General features: G+C 49.5%; 1 protein-coding gene across 1 annotated transcript in view; it reads right to left on the bottom strand.

Moving 5' to 3' along the window:
- RNF150 (ring finger protein 150) overlaps positions 1-24,245 on the bottom strand; it is a 194,400-nt gene that overhangs the window by 3,934 nt on the left and 166,221 nt on the right. Inside the window, exons 5-6 of the mRNA XM_056119201.1 lie at positions 15,791-15,887; positions 8,898-9,108 (exon numbers count right to left, since the gene is read on the bottom strand). Coding sequence (XP_055975176.1) covers positions 8,898-9,108; positions 15,791-15,887 — 308 coding nt within the window. The remainder of the gene's footprint in view (positions 1-8,897; positions 9,109-15,790; positions 15,888-24,245) is intronic.

Below are 24,245 nucleotides of genomic sequence, written 5' to 3'. Positions count from 1 at the left end.
TGTTTGTGTCACAGAAATGTACAGTGGCTCACACGTAAGTATGGGTGTGCATGTCCACGCTTGCATTTGTGTGAGGGTAGAACAAGTTCTTGGCAAACACACGTGCACACACACAGAACCTGTGTGCCCACGTATGTGTTTATCCCACAACAGAAAATTGCCTCCGCTTCCTAAGAGGAAGACATGCCTTTTAATCCATTGTGTGTCTGCTTAAGCTTTCATTTCCAAGCCCAGTTTTCTAATTAACTCCTTACTTAAACAGTGTTCGCAGCGTTCTTGTGGTCTGACTTTTCCCTTGGAAATTCACCGCACAGCAGCAGTGTAAGTGCACCCAGCACTTTCTGGTGTTGACAGCTCTGATTAAGGCCTAAGCTTTTATTTATATAAATGAACAATTTGTTTGACAAAAAAAAAATTATTCTGATGGGGCTTTTGTCTATAAATCTCCTAATTGTTGATTCCTGCAGTGAAGGCTGCTTGCCAGCAATCATTCACCGTGTGTGTGGCTGCTTTCAAGGCACGTGCACGCAGAGTCGCACGTAACCTACAGTGGTGCCCAGACGTAGAAGCCAAGGAAACCTCAGTGGCCAGCTAAAGGGGCCGCTGGGAAGAGCATGGCCAGGAAGTCCTGCTGCCCTGAATCTGTCCTCATTCAAGACCTTGTGGCATCCTGCAGGGGTTACTGCTAGACTCAGGGCCGGTCAGTGACCCTAAAGAGAAGGAGGTGAAGGCCTCGCTGCTGCTTCCAGCTCTTCAGCCTGGCAACACCTCTGAAACTCTGGCTATGATTTGGACAGTGTCAGCAACATGGCAGGGCCATCCCAAGTCACTGGCTGCACTGGGACTCAAATGTGACATCTGTCCGCTCACCCCTTGGCCTAGAACCATCCTTTAGAGTCTGTTAGATATAAGTTTTCATGGTGGTTGAGGATGTTCATGCGCATACCTGCATGTGCCTATGTGTGCATACATGGTGGGTGCGAGTGTACATAGGGAAAGGGGCTGAGCCCACACTGGGGTCCTGATGTGTGGTCCAGGGAAGCTTCCAGAGGGAGGATGAAGGGAAGTCTTCCCAGCATGCTGGGCCTGGGAAGCTATAGGTGAGGGTGTAGCTACACTTAGCCACAAGAGCTTCTCTTTCTTTTCTTATTTTTTAATGTTTAGGGTGGGAGTTGAACCCAGGGCCTCTCATACAAGGCAAGTATTCTAGCACAAAGCTATCTCCCTGCTCCGCAATATAATTTTTCTATTAGAAGTTTCCTGGCAATGTCTCCGTGCTCCTACCCCCCCCCCCCCCCCCCCCAGACAGAGAGAAGTGCTGCAGGAACTTTTCAGAGTCAGTGTGTTGGCTCTTTCCATTACTAAAGGGTCTTCTAGTGGATTTTCTGTGTGGATGGAGGGGACCCCTCTGCTGAAATTTTGAGGGCTTTTGTTTCACTGTTTTGGGGACCATAGCTGATTGGGCTCAGGACTTACTCTTGGCTCTGGTCTCAGGGATCACTCCTGGCAGTTTTTTGGGGAACAACATGCGGGGCTGGGGATTAAATGGGGTCAGCTGTAAGCAAGGCAATTGTGCTACCTGCTGGACTACTTCTCTGGCCCCAGTTGTGAGATTTCAGCCCATTAGTACTTTCCCAATGTTTGTTCCAATTCATTTCCAGAGGTTTAATGTACAACAAAACGTTGAGACTGAGCGTATCTGAAATGATGGTTAGCCATAGATCAGAGTGCTGGTAGGTTGGTAGGCTGCAAACACTAAGGTTGGCAGCTGCTGTGAGCTGAGTTGAAGCGGTGTGGAGCCATGGGCAGAGACATAATTATGTCTTTCTAGGAAGCGATGCTAATGGGTAGAGGATTGATTGATGGGCTGCCCAGCCATGAAGCTGATCCCAGAGAGGTTTCTCGGTAAATGGTATTAGAAGAAGTCATTATTTTCTATGACATCAGGGTGATAAAGACTCCTGCTTATCTCAGTAGGACTCAAATGATCAATTAGTGGAAAAGATAAATAACAACCAGCCCACAGACAGTTCTGGCTCAGGAAGTAAAGTCATTCTGGTGATTGAAGACAAGTACAATAATGTCAGTTTTCATCCGCTGCAAATGGTTTAAGAACGAGCTTAGAGTTAGCGGTCACTGAGATGGGTCTGAGATCGGAGCTTTGCAGATAGCTTTATAATATTTCCCATTTCAGTTGCACCAACAGGTACTGGGAATGTGCTAGTCCAGCGTGTATGCTGTTAAGGGGAGGTGGTTTCATGCCCAGGAGGAGGTAACATTTATGATTTACTGAGAGCTGGGCATGGAGCCAGAAGCTATAGAGTCGTGGATTGATTTCAGTCTCACAACGTGGATCTTATTTGGACACTTTTAAAGACAAGGAAATTGAGGCTCAGCAAGGTTAAGTGAGTTGGCTACAATTAGTAAGTCAGTGGCCAGCCAGGGTGGGAGCCCGGCTCTGCGTGATGCCAAAGAGGCCCAAGCCTGTTTTAGCTCTCATCAGGGTGGTCTTCGCTTGTGGAAGGATCATCTAGAGTAAGGGCGGTGCCATGGTCTAAAGGCAAACCGAGAAGACCCATCTCAGTGGTCCTGGCTCTGGGCCTTGGTTTGATGACAACACTTCACACAGCTGCAGAAGTGTCTCTGCCAGCACAGCGCCCACACCGCCACCTGGTACTCATTGCCTCGAATCCCATGGGCTAGGAAGCACAGTGGCAATGCTGATAAATAATAAATCACCCATTAATTTCTACAAGGCATTAAGCCCCCTCCTTCCCAGGACAGGAGATGCGCTGGGCATTGATGTGTATATGGAACATCATCCCTAAGGAACTCGGCAGGTCCACGTCTAGTGCCTCGGTCCTGCTCGCTCTCTGGCGATCTACCCTTCGAACAACAGACCTTTATAATTTTCACTGGCTAACAAAATACAAGTACATATTTTAATGCCGTTTCTGCCACCCACTAAATGTCTCTGTCCTTGGTTTCCTTTAAGAATCAAACTCGGGCTGGAGAGATAGCACAGCGCACAGCGGGTAGGACGTTTGCCTTGCATGCAGCTGACCTGGATTCGATTCCCAGCGTCCCATATGGTCCCCCCAGCACCTCCAGGAGTAATTCCCGAGTGCAGAGCCAGGAGTAACACCTGTGCAACACCGGGTGTGACCAAAAATAAAAGAAAAAAGGAAAAAAAGAATCAAAATCATTCACAGGGCCAGAGGGATAGAACAGTGATTAAGGTGCTTGCTTTGCACATGGCTGATCTCAGCACCCGAACCCCGCAAGGAGTGATCCCTGAACACAGAGTCAGCAGTCAGCCCTGAGTTCCACTAGGCGTGGCCCCAGACCTATAAAAGAAAATCCAGCTCATTTGCTCAACTAATGCTTGCTGAGTCTAACTCTACATCATAAACGGTGCTGGATTTGATTTATTTGGGGACCATACCCAGGGGTGCTTGGGGGCATGTGGTGCCCAGGGTCAAATCTGGGGTTCCCACATGCAAAGCATATGTTCCAGCCCCTAGAGCCATCTCCCTCCCCCGACCCCCCAATGCTGTTTCTTTTTAGAGCATGAAGATGAAGATCAAATCTGTAATCTTGTCAAGGACCTTGAGGCTTAGAGGGGTGACAGGCATGTTCTCAAAAACTCAGAACGGAGATGTTGGAAGGAGCTAATCGTGGGGGAAGGAGGCTTGGATTTGTGGCAAAGGCATTGTTGACGATACAGCAGATGCAAAGTGCCCAAGGACACAGAGACTTGGCAGGTGGACAAGGTGTCTAGGGGCAACGTGTCTGCCACTGCAGGTGGCCGGGGATGGCCAGAGGGTGGCAGAGGCCAAAGGCTTCATGGCTTGTTTTGAGGAACCAGCTGGAGACTTTAACCCACAGGTGAAACTCACATGCTTTGAGCAAAACAAGGGATGCCACCAGATGCCAAGACATGATCCAGGAAGCAGGGGAGCGAAGGCTGGAGGATGGGAGGAGATGGAGAGGGAAATGCACCAGGGGAAGCTGAAGGCCCGAGAGGAGTTGCAGCGGGGCAGAGAGGAGTGGTCCAGGGGGACTCATAGGCAGGAGCTCTGGGGTGGGCTGATGCTTGCATCCTACACACCAAACATGTCCATGGTACAGGCAAATACAATTCGGAAGTTGCACACAGAAAGAAAATGCTCTCGTTTGGTGCCCTATCAGTTTTTTTGTTTATTTTTTGCGTTTTGGGTCACACCCAGCGATGCTCAGGGGTCACTCCTGGCTCTGCACCCAGAAGCTACTCCTTGCAATGCTTGGGGGACCATATGGGATGCCGGGGATTGAACCCGGGTTGGCCACGTGCAAGGCAAATGCCCTACCCGCTGTACTATCGCTCCGGCTCCCTAGTGCCCTATCAGTTTTTTTGAAGCCCAGGGTGCCAGGCAAGACCATACTTTTCACTCGAGGGCAAACACATTTGGGGAAGACAGGCACAGAGAAAAACGTGCGTTGACTAAATATAGTTTTCTTCCATGTGCCAGAGAGATAGTACCGTGAGTCAGGCAGTGGGTAGACCTAGTTTGACAAGACAAAGAATATTTTATCTCGATTTTATCTTTTAATCATTCTATGGGGATTTTTCTTCTGTCACACTTAATTTCCAAGAGCTTTCCTTTATCCTCTGAAAATTCCAACCCATTTCTTATTTCTGGTTGCAATATTATCTCATCTCTCTGAAAGGATACAGCTGACAGTTTGTAGTATTCTGTGCATGGTATTATTTCAGCTCCCTTGGAGGGTAATGAATCTCTCTCCCCACTCCCGGCTATCCTTGCTGTGCATTCGTATTTACATGAGGGACTAGGCTCTAAGTATAGGTCTGAGTCTGCTTGCGATAAGGGGAGGGAGGGAAGAGACGGCTTTCACCGGCTCCCATGTTCTGAGAACTCTTATATTCTGTTGCTTCCCAGGGACTGGCACCTCTTTCTGGAGACTCTCAAGGAGTTATTTCCAACTCAGTGCTCAGCAAAAAACCACTCCAAGCAATGTTTAGGGGATCCTGGAGTGCTGGGAATAAACTTGAGTCTCCTGCACGCAAATCCAGTCTGCACCCGTTTGGGTCATCTCCACAGTCTATCCAGCATTCTCTACAGAACTGCATTCTCCTGGCTGGCCTCTTCCTTAGGAGATGCAGACTTGCGTTTTCTCCTTGTGTCTAAGCAAATCTCAACTTGCTTGTCAGACTGGATCATCTTCCCTGTCCTCCATGTCCACGGAGATTTAGGCCTTTGATTAGCCCTTGGGAGGGGCTTGGTTAGGGTTCGGAGATAAATTTGTGAGTTTATTCCTGTGAAATCATGAATCTGAACTGATTCTGGGTAATTCCTTCAGCAAGAGGGCCAGCATTGAGGACTCCGAGTCTCCACTCAGCACCCATGGGCATGCTGCCATTGGGTTTTGAACTCTCCACTCTAAGTCTGGAATAAACACGCCTCTGACACTTATGTGGAAACCAGTTTAACCAGGAAATCCAGTCCTGGAAGTCAAGGACTGGGCAGGAACTTGAATAGCTTCTCAACTTCTGGTTTTCCTTTTTAGACAGACAGTACTATTCAGTTCTGCTGTGCAAAAGAATGTTTTGAAGAGAGTGAAGAGCTGACTCTAAGGGCCACTGTGCATATTTTGCATGCAGGAGGCCCCTAATTTGATCCCTGGGACTGCACTGCATGGTCCCTTGAGCACTACTGGATGTGGTTTAAAACCCAGAAAGAAAGAATGTTTTGAAGGACCAGAGAGAATGTATTGGGGTCAAGGCACTTGTCTTGCATGAAACCAAGCTTAGCCTGAACCCTGGCACTGTATAAGATCCCCTGAGTGCCTCCAGAGGGACCCCTGTGCATAGATTTAGGAGTAATCCCTGAGCTCATGAGGGGTGGCCCAACCACCCACCCCCAAAAGAATATTTTGAAGAGAAACAAGAATTATGATTTGAGCTCTTAGGGAGGGCGATTAAGCAATGAAGTCAGGTTCTTCTACCTGCCAGAAAGGGTGCCTCAAATTTGCGAAAGCTGATATTAAGATTTCTTATTCCTGCTGCTTTAATAACAGTGGTTATATGCTCTTGTCTTCTCTGCTTCATAAATTCACAGTAATAGAGAAATTTTCTTTTCAGGATTCAAGTTTTTCATTAAATCAATTTTTTAGACAGTGTCTAGAGCAGAAATATTTTTATGGCAAGTAAAATAGAGTTTAGTTCCGAAATGTTTGCATGAACCAGAGGTGATTATCACACATTTCCTTAAAAAATTACATGAGACACCTGAAGCCTGCTTTATACTGTGATGAAAGTATCATGAATAATTTTTTTGTTCTTTTGGGCTCCACCCGGTATGCTCAGGTGCTACTCCTGGCTCAGAACTTGGGAATTTCTCCTGGAAGGGCTCAGCCGGGAACCCTATGTGATACCGGGGATTGAACATGGGTTGGCCTCATGCAAGGCAAGTGCCCAACCCACTGTACTATACAGCTCCAGCCACTCATGAATAAATATTTTTAAATTGGAAAAGAATCCCTAATAGAATTATGTTTCAACTCGTGATCAGTTCCCCCATGGTTCCTCATGGGTGGCCCACCCAGAAGCTGGGGTCTAGTAAGAAGGGATTTTACACAGGGTACATGTCCTGAACTCAGCCCCCCTCACTGGAAAGTGGAGATAAACTTTTCTTGCACTGAAGGAAGGCACTGGGGTAATTTTGAGCTACTTCTCTGAGAAGAGAAAATGAGTCTTCACTGTAAGAATAAAGTAGCATTCAAAACACGTGACTGCACGGCGGGAGGTTGAGACTTAATGGCAGCCTACATAAAGGTACAGGCTGCATCTCCTAGCGAGGCAACGCAGACGCTTTCTAAGCTGGGTCACGCGTTTCTTAGCAACAGGCTCACTCTGAGAAACGTCCCTGGTGCCTCTGTGGTGGCACGAAGGTCCTCACACTTGGTGCAAAGCCAGGAGGGAGCCGTTGCGGCAGAAAGGACTGTGAGGCTAGGACGACAGGCCTGGTAGTGAGGCACCAAAGCACTTTGTCCATGTGCCTCACAGCTGGGGCCTGGGCCGTGGCTTAGGTGGAGGGCAGGTTCGGGGCACGGCCAAGTTCTGGATCCTGCCCTAGTGCCAGAAGACCCCGGGGCAACAGGCCCCCAAAACAGTGGAAAAACATGCGAGCCACAAAGTCTCCTAACTGCCTGGAAGCCCAGTGAGGACCGAGGGCCTTGTTTCCTGCTTCTTGCTTCCGGTCAGCTTTTTTTTTTAATTAAAATATTGGGGGGATTTTGGACCCACACTCGGCAGTGCTCAGGGCTTAATCCTGGCACAGGGATCACACAAGGCAGTACTGGAGTGGGTCATCTACCATGTGACAGGGGCTAGCTAGTGCTCTTTCTTGGCCCTAAGTTAAGGCATTTAAAAAAAAGTCTAAAATTCAAAATTTTTTAAATTAACAATATTGCTAATATTTGTGCTACTGATGTGCAAAGTTACTGCGCCGTTACTACAGATGCTAAAGACCCTTGACCACTACCCATGTGTCACTTCTAGTAGTTTCAATTGGGCCCCTTGGAAGCCTTATCACTTAATCACTTAACTTCCCGTTAGTTGTCGATTTGCTCGAGCGGGCACCAGTAACGTCTCCATTTGTCCCTGTTGCGTGCTAGTGTAGCCCAATGGCATCTGTTCGCTCCAGGAACATGAAGGGCCTCAAACCGATTGTTCATGATCTTGACGAAGAAGTCTGACCATCTGGAAGGTGGGCGGCCACATGGTCTTTTGACATCCCGTGGGATCCAGTCGGTAACAGCTCTAGTCCAGCGGTCGTCTTTAAATCTCATTACGTGACCAGCCCATCTGATTTTCGACACCTTGGCATATGAGACAGCGTCCCTGATTCTTGATCGTCGACGGATGTCAGAACTCCGGATTCTCTCTCTCATTTGAGTGAAACGTGATATTCCAAGCATAGCTCTTTCTATTCTTCTTTGGGAGACCTGAATAGCGTTCTCATCTTGTTTGCATAGGGCCCAGGTCTCTGAGGCATATGTTAATGCAGGAAGAACAGTGGAATCAAAGAGATGTGCCCGGAGCCGGAGGTTCTTCGTCCTCTTAGCTATTTCTTCGACGTTCTTGAAGGTGTTCCACGCCGCTCTCTTCCTCCTGCGCAGCTCGGGTGCCAGGTCATTTGTCATGTTGACCTCTCGACCTAGGTACACATAGCTGTTGCATTCGGAGATGGTCGTTCCATTGAGAGCGAATGGGGCGTCAGGAACAAGGCTGTTTCTCATAAACATTGTCTTCGTAAGATTCAGCTGTAGTCCTACCTTTCCACACTCACGGTCGGCCAGCATTTGTGCCGCTTGGCTGATGTTTGGTGTTATTAAAACAATGTCATCAGCAAAGCGGAGGTGGTGTAGTTGCCGACCATCTATCTTCACTCCCATTCCTTCCCATTCCAGTCGTCGCATGATGTTCTCAAGGGTGGCACTGAAGAGTTTTGGTGAAATGGTATCACCCTGCCGCACCCCTCTCTTGACATCAACGATCACTTCTTTCTTGAAGCCTTATAACTATTATCAAACAAAAACGCTATTTGCTGCAGTGCATACAGGAGACGCAGACTGCCACAAAGATGGTGCAGATGCCACGCCATAGGCCTTTGAGTGGGGTGGTGTTTCCCCAACTGGCCCTGGAGAAAACACGTGATCAGGATGCAGGGGAAGTGAGCGGTGACAGGTGGGCCTGTGTGAAGAACTGGGGCTAAGCCCTCCCCCTTAGATGACCCGTCCTCCAGCTCAGGCCCCACGGGTGAGACCCAGCTGACTGCCTGGCCTGGGAATACCCCACACGAACGCTTATGTTTCTCCCACATGCCAGAACTCACTGTTGCCGGTGAAGAGAACTTCTCCCTCCTGCGGGTTGGGGTCACTGTCTGGAACCACCTGCAAGGCTCCCACAGTCCGGACCGCAGGGTCCAAAGTGACTGAGCTCTCGTTCACGGTGGTGTCGCTGGCGCCTGTGATCTGGTTGGTCGGGGGCCCTCCCAGGGACCCCTCGAAGTCCGTGGGCAGGTCGTCCATGCAGTCGGCGTTGGGCTGAGGGGAGAGAAAAGCAGCTATTCTTAGTGGATGCCGTTGGGAACCAAGTGTCTGCAGCCTAATATTTTGTCTCAGTAGGAAACCAAGTTCTTTACCACTCTCCTCCCGAGCCACTTTATTTAAAAACATTTCACATACTGTTTCTGTAATTAACCTAAAAACTCATGTTCCAAAACGTGCTTTCTTTTTGGATGGCGAGAGAAGGATCGAACACCGCAGCAAGAATATCCTAAATTACGTGGGGGTAGTCACATCGTTTATTTATCATTTGTTTATTTCCTTCTCTACAGTGCTTCCTCTATAGGGCATCTCTGACAATCTGGTAATCACCCCCAAGAACTTTGTATTATTCGCACATGTACTGATGGCATGAGGGCGGGGGTCGGGCGAGAGCCTGGCTCAGTGAATGGAGGGCTGCAGACACACACAGTCATGCAAGAACACCGTGTGAGGCTGTTACACACACTCCCCACGCCCTATTTTCTAAAATGCAATTGACCATGCATTCCTGAGTTAAAATTCGACCCACAGTTGTGGGATGAGGCTGTGGAGTTTAATGTACTCACTGCAAGACACCTTCCATGTCCCTGGGCAGTCAGTTCCCAGGCAGCATAAGCCGGCCACACTGTATTAATCTCTTTATTACTGGGCAAAAACCTCACCTGCCAATTTGACAGTTTGGCCTTAGCTCTGCAGTTTCAGGGAATTTTGAATATAGTTATATCTCCTCAACTAACAGTTTCATCAGTGGGGGAGGCTTTGGGTCACACCCTGTAGTACTCAGGGGCTATTTCTTGCTCTCTGCTCAGGAATGACCCTTGACAGTGTTCAGGGGATCACATTCAGTGCTGGGTTTGGCTACATGCAAGGTGGGTGCCTTAACCCCTGGACTATTTCTCTAGGCTCGATTTTTTTTTAGAGGGTGCATAACTGGTGGTGATCCAGGCTTTCTCCTGGCTCTGTGCTCAGGGATCACTCATGGTGGTAGTCAGAGGGCCATGTGCATTGCTAAAAATCAAACCAGGGCTGACTGCATGCAAGTCAAGTGCCTTGGCCTCTGGTGCATCTCATAGGTTTCATGCTAGCAGGTCTTTTTCAAGTGATCTTCAGTTGTTAGTTCTCATCCTATACTCCTAACACTTACTTTTAGAATGTGGCAGCTGTGTGCTATAAAGTCTTGAGAAATCATGAGAACAGCTAGTTATCAATACTTTTTTTCTGCTTAGATGTGAAGATTAACATTGCCTAGAGGAGCACAGGGCGGGGGGTCTGCTTGCATTCCATGCTCCCAGATGGGCAGTTGGGGAGGAGAGATCTGGGATGACAAAGATGGACTTACCCCCACTGGGAGTCCTTTGTGTTCAAAGTTCATTGACAGAGACCCTGGATCTTTTTAAAAAAATTTATTATTATTATTATTATTATCATTTTGGCTTTTTGGGTCACATCTGGTGATGCTCAGGGGTTAGTTCCTGGTTCTGCACTCAGAAATTACTCCTGGAGGTACACGGGGGAACATGAGATGTGGGGATCGAACCTTGGTCGGTTGCGTGCAAGGCAAATGCCCTGCCCGCTGGACTATTCCTCCGGCCCCCAAACTGGACTCATTGGACACAAAGCTCAAAATGCAAGCACTGGGCACAGCTTCAGGTTTTCAGCTTTTAGGATTCCTGGAAACTGTCAGAGAGTTCCACTAGCACTCAGTTAAATGTTCGATAAAGTGTGTCTTGTCTCTGTTCTCTCGTTGCCTCTGTCTCTACTGGAAGACAGAGCCTGTTCAGTGAAACCCGAGTTGCACTGGACAGTCAGTTCACTGACCCCTCGTGATACCCAGTGTGACACAGAACATGAATAGGGGTGTGACTTTCCTTGCCCTGTCCTGTTCTTCCCTCAATCTCTCCCTTTCTCACCAGAACTTTTCTTAAGTACACCAAAGTCTGAGTATTGTGTGCTTGAGATCTGAACTCCTGAGCACGTCTCCACATTTGTCCCAGCCTGCATCTCCGGCTCCTGGTTCTGACTCAGGATCCACACACCCCACTTCTCAAACCTCTCAGCTCAGATGCTGATACCCTGAGCTGCTCAGGTGGGTTGCAGGGAAGACAAGGTTCCCAGTGAGGTTGATGTGGGGTTGTTCTTTAGTCAAAAGGACTCAGCTTCAGTAATGGTTGATATTGCTCTTTCACTGCCTTTGTTTCTCTGACTCCCCCCCTACCCCATAGCAGAGGTCAAGGGTGTAGGGGCCATGCCCAAGGCCAACTGGTCACCTGGATTGAGCCCTAGCAGTACTCAAAAGCCATATGGTGCTGGGGAGCAAACTCAGGTCTGTGTGCTCTTGACTTTTGAGTTCTCCTCTGCCCTCTCTTTCCCTCTCTCTCCCTCCCTCCCTCCCTCCTCCTCCTCCTCCTCCTCCTCCTTCCTTCCCTCCCTCCTTCCCTCCCTCCCTCCCTTCCTTCCTTCCTTCCTTCCTTCCTTCCTTCCTTCCTTCCTTCTGTCCTTCCTTCCTTCCTTCCTTCCTTCCTTCCTTCCTTCCTTCCTTCTGTCCTTCCTTCCTTCCTTCCTTCCTTCCTTCCTTCCTTCCTTCCTTCCTTCTGTCCTTCCTTCCTTCCTTCCTTCCTTCCTTCCTTCCTTCCTTCCTTCCTTCCTTCCTTCTGTCCTTCCTTCCTTCCTTCCTTCCTTCCTTCCTTCCTTCCTTCCTTCCTTCCTTCCTTCCTTCTGTCCTTCCTCCCTCCCTTCCTTCCTTCCTTCCTTCCTTCCTTCCTTCCTTCCTTCCTTCCTTCCTTCCTTCTTCCCAGAAAGAAAAGACCTTTATTCAGTTGGGGTCCCTTGAGGACATTGAGGCGCATGGTCTTGCTGAGGGCCGGAGAGACAGTGCAGTGGGTAGGGCACTTGCCTTGCACATGCCTGACCTGGGTTCAACCCCCAGCACCACATATGACCCCCTGAAAACAGAGCCAGGAGTAAGCACTGAGTATTTCCAGGTGTAACCTAAAGACCAAAAAAATAAAATAAAAATAAACTTAATTATGACGCATAGTGTCTGCCATACTTTGTGGACCAGTTGGTATCTATTTATATCTTCAGCAGACAGGGAGAGAGAAAGAGAAAATGCTAATGAGCTCCAAGGGACCGAAGGGAGTGGACACAAATAACTTGGCTTCGGTATTGTATTTAATAAGCTTTCGCTAGCTCAGTTTCTATCCACTCGGAATGATTCATCCAACAGAAATATTTTGGTAAGAAAAACCACCTCGATTTATATACCTCTAATTGAAATCAGTCAAAATACTCAGGAGATGCCAAGTGCCACCTGCAAGCAAGCACAGAGTGTGTATCCAACATGTGGGCCGGCATGGGGACCGTGAAGCGGGTCGGGACTCAGGGCTCCATCAGTCTCATGGGATTTTCCATAAATAGTGATCAGCCCATGCTGCTTGCAACGTCACCAGGAGGGAAGGCACGTGCTGGGCCCTGAGGACCAGCTCCCGGAGCGTGCAAGACCACGTTCCCCGGCTGCCCAGCTGACACCATGCAGCCTCACAAACACCATCTCCTCCCAGCTGGACCAGAGACATGCAGCCTGGCAAGTGCTGCCTGAAGCTCCTCTTACGGATGACGCAGCTGATTTGGAATTCATTTTTGGTCACTGTGTGCCCAGAAACCTTTTTCCACTGTTAAATGGTCTGTGACCCCCCCCCCCCTCCATCCTGTGAGTCCCTCTGGGGCTTCAGTCCACACTTCTAGAAGTTCAGGTCTGCGGGCCTGAAGGACAGTACAGTGGGGAGAATGCTTGCCTTGCATGTGGCCAACCTGAATTGATCCCTGGCACCACACTTGGTCCCCGAGCGCCTGAAGGAGTGACCCCTGAGTGAGAGATGAGAGTAAGTCCTGAGTGCTGCTGGGTGTGGCTCCCTCACAAGCCTCAGGAGCTAATGTTTGGGGGACCAGGATGACCCACTCTCAGGAGAAGGCGTGCATTTCATCTATCTGACTCTGCAGTCTGTGACTCTGAAGGTGACAGCGTGAGGCACACCGAGATGATGCTGGGGCCTCTGAGACAGGCCTGGTCAGCTCTGATGCTCAGAGACACTCAGTTCAACTTGCCTTGATTAGGTAAAAACGGAGTCAGAAGTGTTTAGGAAAACGGAAATGCAGATTCAGTGACATGACGAGGGTGTCATGAGACCTAGGGAGTGCATTCTGCCTCAGAGGCTGAAAGATGCAGTGAGATCTTCCTCTTCTTTGGCCTGACTTAGGTGTGTGTGAGCCCAGGCCTGGTATGGCCAACACCTCAGATTCTTCTCAGCTAAACCAGCAAAATTCTTTCCAGTTTGGGAAAAGTTGCGCCGTGGGGACTGCTTCAAGGGGGAGATTCTGGTCCCCGGAGCCAGCCTGTTTTTTTTTTTTGTTCTTTTTTGGGTCACACCCGGCAATGCACAGAAGTTCTTCCTGTTTCTGCACTCAGGAATTACTTCTGGTGGTGCTCAGGGGACCATATGGGATGCTGGGAGTTGAACCTGGGTTGGCGGCATACAAGGTAAACACCCTACCCACTGTGCTATCACTCCAGCACCTATACAACTGGTCTTTAAGAACCTTTGGCAAAACTCCCATGATGCTTGCTTTTCTGGAAAGCATGTGTGTCACGTAACACATCCCCACTCCATCCCCCTGCAGCTCCCTGGTCTGGATAGGGAAAGTCGTGTTGGAAATAAACCCAAAGGCAACCCCAAACTCTATCTGAAAACAGTGAAGGGCAGGACTCTGCTCATTGCCAAACAAACAGCTTCTGGGGAGTAAGACCATCCCTGCCGCCACCCCCTCGCAAGGGCTTGTTCTGACCAAAGACCAGTGGGATGGATGCTTACAGCTTTGATAGAGCCTGAATAGATCAAATGGTGTGAGTGTTCCCAAGAGTCTAGAGAGACCACACACACACACACACAACACACACACACACACACACACACACACACACACACACACACACACACCCCTGATGCAGAGGCATGGGGTCATATTTCATATTAGCTGCAAGTTACATTTTTTTCTTTTCAAATTAGGATGTAATTCGACAAGATTTTTCATTTATTTATGGGTTTAGGGGCTACAATAGGCAGCACTCGGGCTACTCCCAGCTACGCTTGGGGCTCACTCCTGGCAGTGCTCAGGGCAATATACAAAATACCAGGGATTGAACCGGGGCCTGGTGCAAAGTGTGGGCTCAGCACATTGAACTGTCTCTCTGGCCACTGTGAGTGAATTTTTACCCTGTTCGCAAGATGCACAAACCTTCTGAAGATGTAGTTTGCTGCCTTTCAAAGGTTGGCTCTAGCCTAGAGTCACACAATTGGGTTGGCATTTGGGGCGTGGGTGGCGAAAATCAACATGCCATTGGGATGGTCTGGCCACTCTAGGGCCTCGGCCTGTTTTGAGGCTGGGGATAGAGGCCATCCAGGAGCTACTCTTGCAATCCAGGGAAAATAAGGCCTTCACCTTTGTTTTGGGGCCACACCTCTGTGCTTAGAACTGACTCCTGACAGGACTCAGGGGACATGTCCAGGACCACACCTGGATCAGTGGGGTGCAAGGGAAGCCCCTGCAGCCCTGTCCTCTGTCTCCAGCCCTTAATATCCTCTTTATGTTTTATAATGAGCAGTGGAGCTTCTGGTCTCTATGCTGCTGGTCTAGTAGCTTCTTTCTTCAGTGCTTGGGGAGTGGGGGGTGGGGTGAGTCCACTCCTGATAGTCAACTCAATGGGCTGGAAGTTCAAAGCTAGGCCTGAGGACATGGGGCTGGGGGCCTCCAGGACTATGTTCAGCGATGCTTGGGGGACCACATGGTGCTGGTGGTAGAACCAGGGTCTGGTGCATGCGAGGCCAGTGCCCCAGCCCCTGCCCCTGGACTGGCCCTCACAGCTTCCTCCACTCGCACCTGGGTCTTCCTGTGCAGCCTTGGGGTTGCTGTCCGGCTTTCTTTCTGTCCCCACAGGAGCAGCGGGGGCCTCCCAGGCAGGAAAGCCTTTGCCCAGAGACCCATATGGGAGCCACTGGACTAGACCAGACAGAGTCCAGGTTCCGTGGGATGGTCCTGGCTCCTGCCCACTCAAGGGCTCCTTGGAGTCCGGGGTCAGCCCAGGGCCTGGCTGGGTTCTCAGCAACTGCCCTCACCCCAATGTTAGGGAGGGGGTTTTCCCTGTGGGAGAGGTGACCAGGAGTGAGCGTGTGCCCTGCAGGCTTCCTTGTGTCCTAACAGGGGCCTGACATAAGGGGCATCTCTAGGCATATATGTCTTGGGACTACCCTGGAACTGAAAGATGAAAGTGGGGGCCAGAGAGACAGTCTAGCAGGCAAGGAACTTTTTTAAGTGTGTTTGACTCCAGTTGGCCCTTGGTACCCCATTGGTCGCCGAGAGCACCCCTAGGAGTGAACTGAGCACAGAGCTGGGGATGTCTTGAGTACCACCAGGTGTATCCTAACATTCCCCACTACAGTCAGACTGAGGGAAAGTGAGTGTTTGCAGATATGGACACTCTCCTGTACCCTCTCCCACCTTCCCTCCCTTCCCTGCCCCCCATACCAAAGATCACCCCTGTTGAGGGATGCGTAATTCCCTGCTATCCAGGGATAAGGATTCCAGATTCAGGAAGACGATGGGGGCTGAGATGGGCTGTGCTTACCGGGATCCCCAGGGCTTTAAGAATGTTCATCTTGCACATGGGGCAGGTGCGGTGGTCTAGGAGCCAGGGGTCAACGCAGGACTTGTGGAAAAGATGCCTGCAATGAGAACCACAGAGCTTAGTGCGGGTGCCCACTCCCCCAGAGCCTGACTGGATCCAGCCAGGATGCCAACGTCCAGCTCCGACCACTGAGTCAGGGGCTCATAGTTCTATCCCGGGGCCAAAGGTGTCCTCTGGGGCCACCCTGGAGCCTCCACGTATCAGAAGTGGAGAGAAAAGGAACCAGGGACCAGTGGGTTCTTTCTCAGCTCAACACCTGTTTCATGGCAAGAATGAAAATGGGAGTTTGGGGCAGACTTCCGGTCACCCTAGCAAGGGAGGGTGTTGGTACTGGGATATAGGTAGATGCAGATATTTACCATCCTTCTCACAGGTGGAAGATGATGTGAAGGAAAGGCTTCGGGATGGAGCCCAGAGGGAAGAGGGCTCCTGGAAGCAGCTAATAGCAGCCTCATGGCCAGGTCAGGGCCGTGGGTGTCAAACGGAAGCCGGAGGGGAAGGAACCAAACTGTTTCCGGTTGGTCACAAGACATACCCACTGCTCCTGCCACGCCCGTCCTCAGGACAGGGGTGTTTCATAGGCACGTGGGGGCTTTCTCTCAACTTGACTCTTGAGTCGACTGAGAGCGCAGGCCTGAGTCTTGGCCCTGGCTCCCGGGAGTTACCTCTGAGAGCAAATCCAGGAATAAGCCCTGAGTACTGCTGGTTGTGGCTCCCCCAAAAACAACAGGAAAAAGCGAGAGCCCACCAGGAGGCACCCCACTTCCAGACCCCCAGGGGAAGGCCCTGCAGGTTTAAGCGTGACAAGCCTCTAGCTCAGTCCCTGAGAAGGGCCGAGACTCCAGCACCCAAACGCCCCTAACGGCCACAAAGAGACACAGTCACAGGGTTTCCCTGCTCCTTCCTCCATGCCCTCATGCGCTGGTCCTCCCTGCTCACAGTTCTGGCTGCAGGGTGAGGAGAACTCCTTTAAGTTCTGTTTTCCTTAGTGTGATTGCGTGCTTTCATGCGTGCCTTAAAGAAGGTCGCAGAGGTGCAGTACAAATTCTCTTGGCAAGGGGACTAGAGGAACCCAGGTTCCAAGGAAGGGGAATGGAGCAGAAGAAGGCTTAGAGGATGAAGAGGGGCGCCAGCTAGGCAGTGGGATTCTTCCACATCTTCCTGGAAGAATCTTACTTGTCTTGCATACAGCTGACCCAGCACCACAAACAATCCATGAGCATGACAGGAATGACCCTTGAACACAGAGATAGGAGTAAGCATGGCCCCCAAACAAACAAACAAACAACAAAAAATATGGGTTTGGAGAGATAGTGCAGTGGGTGGGTCCTTTGCCTCGCATGTGATCCACCTGGGATGGCACCCCAGTATTGCTCCTGGCTTCTAGGGGTTACCTCTGAGTTCAAATCCAGGAGTAAGCCCTGAGCACTGCTGGGTGTATCTCCCCCAAAAACAACAGGAAAAAGGGAGAGCCCACCAGGAGGCACCCCGCTTCTACGCCCCTAGGGGAAGGCCCTGCAGGTTTAAGCGTGACAAGGCTCTAGCTCAGTCCCCGAGTCACGGAGCAGAGGTGGTGACGGGAGTGGCCCAGTTCCCGCCATGGGGGTCCAACAAGTGGGACTGGGCACTGACAGTGTCGTGGAGAAATTTCAGGGGTGTTACATGTAGGCACAGGGAACCCAAGCGTCCGGGCGGGGGCATCTGCCTATCACTGGGAGACTTAACATTCTTCAGATCCTCAGGAAAGGCCAAAGCAAAGATGAAGGCTATGCAGGTGTCGCTTGTGAGAGAGAGGGGAGGTGTCTGCCAACGGGATGACCAGCTGGTGCCAAGCAGGGGCTGGGGAGGGTCAGTTCTCACAGCAATGGGCCAGGCTGCATGAGAAAGCTCTTCTGGTGCATGGGCCACCTACTTGGGGGCCTCCTGGGAAAGAAGGTCCCCTCTGCTGGGTCTCCCATCCAAGGCTGGGACTCAGGACCTGCCAGGACATAAGTCCCCATGCCTCGCTACTTCCACAGGGAAGGGAAATATGTGACTGCAGACCCAGACAGATTTGCCAAGTCCCTAACGCACAGAGGTGGGTAGATTCTTTATTCATTGGCTTCTTAGGTCTCCTCTGTGCCTCACCCCAGGTCCATGTGGCTGGACCATCCCACCAAGTCCAGGTGGCTGAAGCACCCCATCAAGTTTGCATGGCTGGACCACCCCATCAACCAGACAAACGTCCGCCCAGGGCTGGGCTCTGGGTCAAGGACGTGATCCTATCATGTGGGTGGCCACATCCACATGGGTGGGAGTCCTTGAGAGCAAGAGGGTCCCAAGGAGGAAGAGAGTCAGCCTCAATCTGAAGCAGCATTGGCCTAACCGGTTCTGCTCACAACCTTGCACATCTGCCTGGAAGAATCTCTCTGGTACCAACCCCCCCCCGTGTGTGTGTGTGTGTGTGTGTGTGTGTGTGTGTGTGTGTGTGCAGCACCCGACCCCGACTCTGCTTTCTGGTGAAGACTGGCCCATCCTTCCCCCAGTGAGAACAGAGAGTCCATGTGAACAGCTCCCTATTGGCCAAATCCTTGGCTGTCTGCCCCCTCTGTCATGGTGCCGGAAGCACAGTTGGGGCTCTGAAGTGCCCACTCCGAGAAGAACACTTGTCTCAGGGCCATCCCCCTCACAGCCTGCTCCTGTTGCCCAGCCCCATCCATGTGGTGCCGGGACATCGCCTCCACACGCATTCCTTCCCCTCTTTGCTCTTTTCCATGTGCTTCTCTGAAGGATGCTCGGGTGGGTCTCAGGGCACTGTCTCTTCCTGTTCTCTTCGTCCCACTCATCCTTGCCCATCATCTTCCTAAAATAAAGCATTTGTGACGTCACCATCTGGATCTATTCTTCTCTGGGCTTCAATGAATGAGACAGGATTCTTCCCTTCAAGGAGCACCCTGATTTCAACCACAGTGCAATCATGCTTTGTACCCTGCTCTTCAGTAAGTTATCAGGGCCCTGGTGACTCACTTCCTCCCCTATTATATTTCATTTATTGGGATGTAGAGAGAGAGAGAGGACAGTGGAGAGAGGAGAGAGGAGAAAGAAGAAAGAGAGGCTGTATGCTCACAAAGCTGAAAATGTCATTAATTGTAATCTACAGTTAATCTTTTCATTCTATATCACATCATGTTTTCAGAGTTCTATTCTCCAGAATAACCTTATCTTGGAAGCAAGTAAGAAAGTGCTGAGGGGCTGGAGAGATAGTACAGCAGGAAGAGAATTCACTTTGCACTTGGCCAGCCTGGGTTCAATCCCTAGCATATTATGTGGTTGCCTGGTCACTGCCAGGAGTGATCTCTGAGCCCAGAGCCAGGAGTAAGCCTTGAGCATCACTGAGAGTACCCCTACCCCCATGCAAAGGAAAAAGTGCTGAAGCAACACCTAGGTAGATAATGCTTATTTCCATATTTGTTATATTTTAGGCCACTCCTGGTAGAGTTTAGGGGGTATACTAGCTATACTCCAGGGACCATGCAGTGCCAGGGATTGAACCCGGACCTCTACCATGCAAAAGCATGTACTTCAGTCCTTGGAGCTATCTCCCTGGCCTGTATCATGCTTCTTAGTAATCACCAATCATTTTATTTATTTATTATTTTTATTAGTGAAACACCATGAGGTATAGTTGTAGACTTACAAATTTTTGTGCTTGGGTTTCAATTATACAATGATCAAATACCCATCCCTCCACCAGTGCCCATTTTCCACCACTACGGATCCAAGTATCCCTCCCACCCCACATCCCCCCCATCCCACCCTGCCTCTGTGGCAGGGCATTCCCCCTTGTTCTCTCTCTCTCCTTTTGGGTGTTGTGGTTTGCAAACGAGGCAATGGGTGACAATCATGTTTGGTCTATAGTCTACTTTCAGCATGCTTCTCCCATCCTGGGAGGATCCTCCTAACACCCTTTATTTGGTGCTCTCTTCTCTATCTGAGCTTCCTTTTCCCCTAGCATGTGTAGCTGGCCTCCAAGCCATGGAGCAAAATTCCTGGTACTAATCTCGGCCATTCTTTCACCAATCATTTTAGACCATACTTCAGGGGCAGAGCATTAGTTATAAAGTCTATGCAATTATAGTTAGAATTGTAAGACTCCCCTCCCCACCGCATCCCCTGCCCACGAGACAGAAAGAAAAAAAAAGTTCTCTAAATAAATAAGCAAACGGAAAGAACGTAATAGTTAGGGGCCTGGCTCAGGGACCATTATTGGCGGTACTTGGGGGACCATATGTGGTGCCTGGGATCAAACCAGAGTAGGTCACATGCAAGGCAAGTGCCTTAACCTCTGTAACTACTTCCAGAGCCCCTTGATGATTTTCCTGATATGACACCCAAAATAAATGCAATGAAAGCAAAATAAACAAGTAGGACTCCATTAAGCTAAGCCGCCCAGCAAAGGAAGCCACAGACCAAATGGGGAAAAAAATACCTGAAAACATACGTGGGAGGGAGTTAATATTTGTTAATATTCATGCAACTCAACAGCAATGTAGGAGTAGGAATAGAAAACGAAGAAAGTCTGGTGGGACGGAGGTGGGGGTGGAAATGGTCTCAGAGGCACATTTCTGTGCTCGCCCTTGTGGCATCACCCAGAGAAGGCACAAATTCAGAACTGAGCACAGCACCCTACAGGCTCTCCCTGGGAAAATTCACCGGAGAACACAGCTGTTGCCTCAGGGGGTGGCCAGACTGTGGAACACAAAACTGCCAATGAGTTCAGAGCTAAAGAGTGCTTCCCCCGGTGACAGTGAGGGAGAAGCAGAGACTGAATGAGAAAAGGAACCGGCAAGTTGGCACTAGACATCACGATCACGATCACGATCATCCTGCTGTTCGTCGATTGCCTCGAGCAGGCACCAGTAACGTCTCCTTCTTCCTAGCCCTGAGATTTTAAAAGATCCATTTCAATGCTCTTTCAGGATTAGGAGAATGAGACCCATCATTGTTACTGGTATTTGGCATATTGAGTATGACACGGGAAGTTTGCCAGGCACTAGACATAAAAAAAAAGAAAGAAAAAAGAAAAAATTCACTGACCAAAGATGGGAAGGTTCTGAGCACAAACAAAAGTTTTACAGACCTTCTGCTTTCTCCTGGTGCTTGAAGTCACCACCACACTTGGGTCTTACTGAGCCTGCCACAGTGGGTCCCGGCTCCTGGTGGGAGCTGGGAGCAGAGCTGATGGGAGTCCAAGTCACAGCTTACGGGCCTTTTGCATCATCTGGTTTAATGAGCTTCACTTGCCTCCTCCAAAGGTAGAAACAGTTGAGTCGCAAGGTGGTGGTGAGTGCAGAATACACGGGTTCAGGAGGGACATTCAAAGACGGGTAGCTTGCTCCTTAAAAGGTCACTGGTTCATTGAAAACACACTTTTATGTCACTGGCAACTTGGCACGTCAGAGCAGCCAAGTTGGCAACCGCTGACAAATGCTTGGCCTCAGATTCTAAAACTGAGATGACCAAGTAGGAAGGTGGGGAGAGAAGGAAGAGACACACTAGAGGTGACATAAGGATGTACGGGCTAGGGGTGGAGTGTCTGGGGCACTTCGGTGGTGGTGAAGAAAACCACACATGTTCACATGGTTGTACCCATGTCCCCTAAACTACAGCATACATGAAAACACAAAACACCAAATGGGTGATGGCAGGTCCTGTCCTACCCATGTCATGGGCAACGGTGAGATACAAATTAAACATTATCTGTTAGAGAGCTTGGAAATAGCTGAGAGATTTCCAAAGTGAAAGTATAACAAACAGCCATTTATTCCACCCACTTGTCTGTAGTACTGGGTTTTAAATAGCATTAAGGAAAAACCAACCAACCAAAAAAAAAAAAACCCCAATAAACCAACCAACTGCAAAGCTATATCACTTCCTCTTGCTCCGAAGCTCAAGCTCTTCAGTAGCTACAGGAGGAAGACACGGATCTTTTGGGGCGGTGAAGTGGAAGGGAATGTGCAGAACCCAGATTCTGTGATGCGTCCAGGAGGCTCTGTGCTCAGAACTTGACCCTGCTCTAATTATAGCATTTGGCTGGGAGGAGAACAGGGCTGGCTGGCATCTGTCCCGTGTGTCTGCTTGATTAATAGAACTGGGGTCAGGGCATTCGTAGTCCAAATGCCATATTTAACAGGGCTGTTACAGTTCAAGACCCATTTCCTAATGCACCATTGGCAAATACAGCAGGAAGGTACATTTGGGATGTTATTCACGGCCCTGTCTCCTCCCTGCAACCCCAGAGACTGGTGGGAGTCGCTCTGGGCCCTGCACATGGTACATGTACAAAGGAAATTTATCAGAAAACATAGAAAATTTTGTATTTTAAGTTTTATGCAATTTTAACTAATGTATCAAGTAAACTTGCTTTTCCCTTATCTATCTGTTCATTTTGAGGCCACACTGGCAGTGCTCAGGGCTTACTCCTTGCTCTGCGCTCAGGAATTACTCCTGGCAGGCCTTGGGGGACCATATGAGGTGCTAGGGATGAAACCCGGGTTGGCTGCATGCAAGGCAAGTGCCTTACCCATTGTCTTATACAGTTCTGGCCCTGAAGAGTTTTGCTTTTTAATATCAAATAAAGAACAAAAGTCATATGAACCTAACTCCTTTATCACTAATTAACCACCCATAAATCTGGGAGTTTACATCTGGATTTTCAATTTTATTCCATTAGTGTCAAGTTTGGGCTGGAGCAATAGCACAGCGGTAGGGCGTTTGCCTAGCGTGCAGCCAGTCTGGCCCAGCTGGGTTCGATTCATCTGCCCCTCTCGGAGAGCCCGACAAGCTACTGAGAGTATCTCGTGCGTGCGGCAAGGCCTGGCAAGCTCCCCGTGACATATTTGATATGCCAAACACAATAACAACAAGTCTCAAAATGGAGATGTTACTGGGCCGGCTTAAGCAAATCGATGAACAATGGGAGGACAGTGACAGTGGTGTCAAGGTTATTTTTTATTCCAGCATCATACTGTTTTGATTTACAGTGTGTGTGTATGTGTGCGTGTGCATCTGCGTATGTGTGCGTGTGTGGTATTTTTTGCCACATCTAGTGGTGCTCAGACTTACTCCTGACTGAGCTCAGGGATCACTCCTGGCAGGGCTCAGGGGACCAAATGGGATGCCGGGTACCGAACCTGCATTGCCATGTGCAAGGCAAGCGCCCTCCGTGCTGTACTATGGCTCCGGTCCCCTTACAGTATCATTTGAAGTCTGTGTGTCTCTAGAATGTGCTTCTCTAACTAAGGGGGTTCTCAGCAGTGCACACTCAGGCTCCTTCCTTTGGGTTACCCTGCGGTAAAACTGTGTTGTCTGGTTGTCAGGGCCACAGTTGCCTCAGGGATTCCTGTCACTTAACAAGTCTGCAGTGTCCCTTGTTTGGAGTGTGTGCTCTGACATCAGAGCAATCTATGTATGTAGCTGCGTTTCTTGCAAGCAAGAGAATGTGTGGACTCTTTATTTCAGCATTTCCCAAAGCTACATGTTGCTGGTTATTTGAAAAGTCCTCTCTACAAACATACATCTGTAAACAGAAGACTCAGCAATGCATTGCATAGATCATGGGCACGACAGAATAGGCCAGACCTTGTGAAAACCAGCCAACATTCATCACTCAGAAAGAAAACAAAGGCCCAGAGAGAAATCTGTTCCTAATCAAGCCCGAGAGGAGGCCTGAGGGTAACACCGGGACAGGGCATTTCTGCCTGGCCAGAAAGTGCTCCTTTGTTTTCCACTTCGAGAGTTACAGGACTCGGAGTCAGAATCCAGATCACATTACAGTGTTTTGTAAACGTCTTCTTTTTTTCGCCCATAAAGACTTAGGAATTTTCAATCTGGGGAGACATTCACTTCATTTGACTCATCTTAAAATGAGACTGGCCCCATGTGTTGAAACTTCCTAAGGGGCTAGAGTCTATTTTGACTGCTTTCGGAAAAAATTCTAGGCTGATTCTTGGAAATCTTCATTACTCAGGCAATGTTCTTTTTTTTTTTTTAAACATCAAGTTCTAATTTCTTGCTGTGCTGTGTCTTCTGATCATGTTATGTCTGGCGGGGACAGTGAATGAGAGCCCCTTTCTCTCCCCTGCGAAGGGCAGGTTGCAAATGGTCATCTGAGCCCACCAGGAGGCAGCTGTGGGCTGCTATTCACATGTTCACATATAAATATATGGATCCCAAGTGATGGATTTTAGGGAAACAAGGAGGTTCAAGACTGCCCAAATAGGTTTGATTGGCAGACTCCAACAAGGAAATATGGAGTCACAATCACGATCATGATCATCCTGTTGTTCGTCGATTGCCTCGAGCATGCACCAGTACCGTCTCCTTCGTCCTAGCCCTGAGAAATGCTCTTTCAGGG

Source organism: Sorex fumeus, unplaced genomic scaffold (assembly GCF_029834395.1).
Source record: "Sorex fumeus unplaced genomic scaffold, SorFum_2.1 ptg000039l, whole genome shotgun sequence".
In the NCBI taxonomy this organism is placed as follows: domain Eukaryota; kingdom Metazoa; phylum Chordata; class Mammalia; order Eulipotyphla; family Soricidae; genus Sorex; species Sorex fumeus.
Note: the sequence above shows the minus strand (reverse complement) of the source record. Positions and strands in the feature narration are given on the sequence as shown.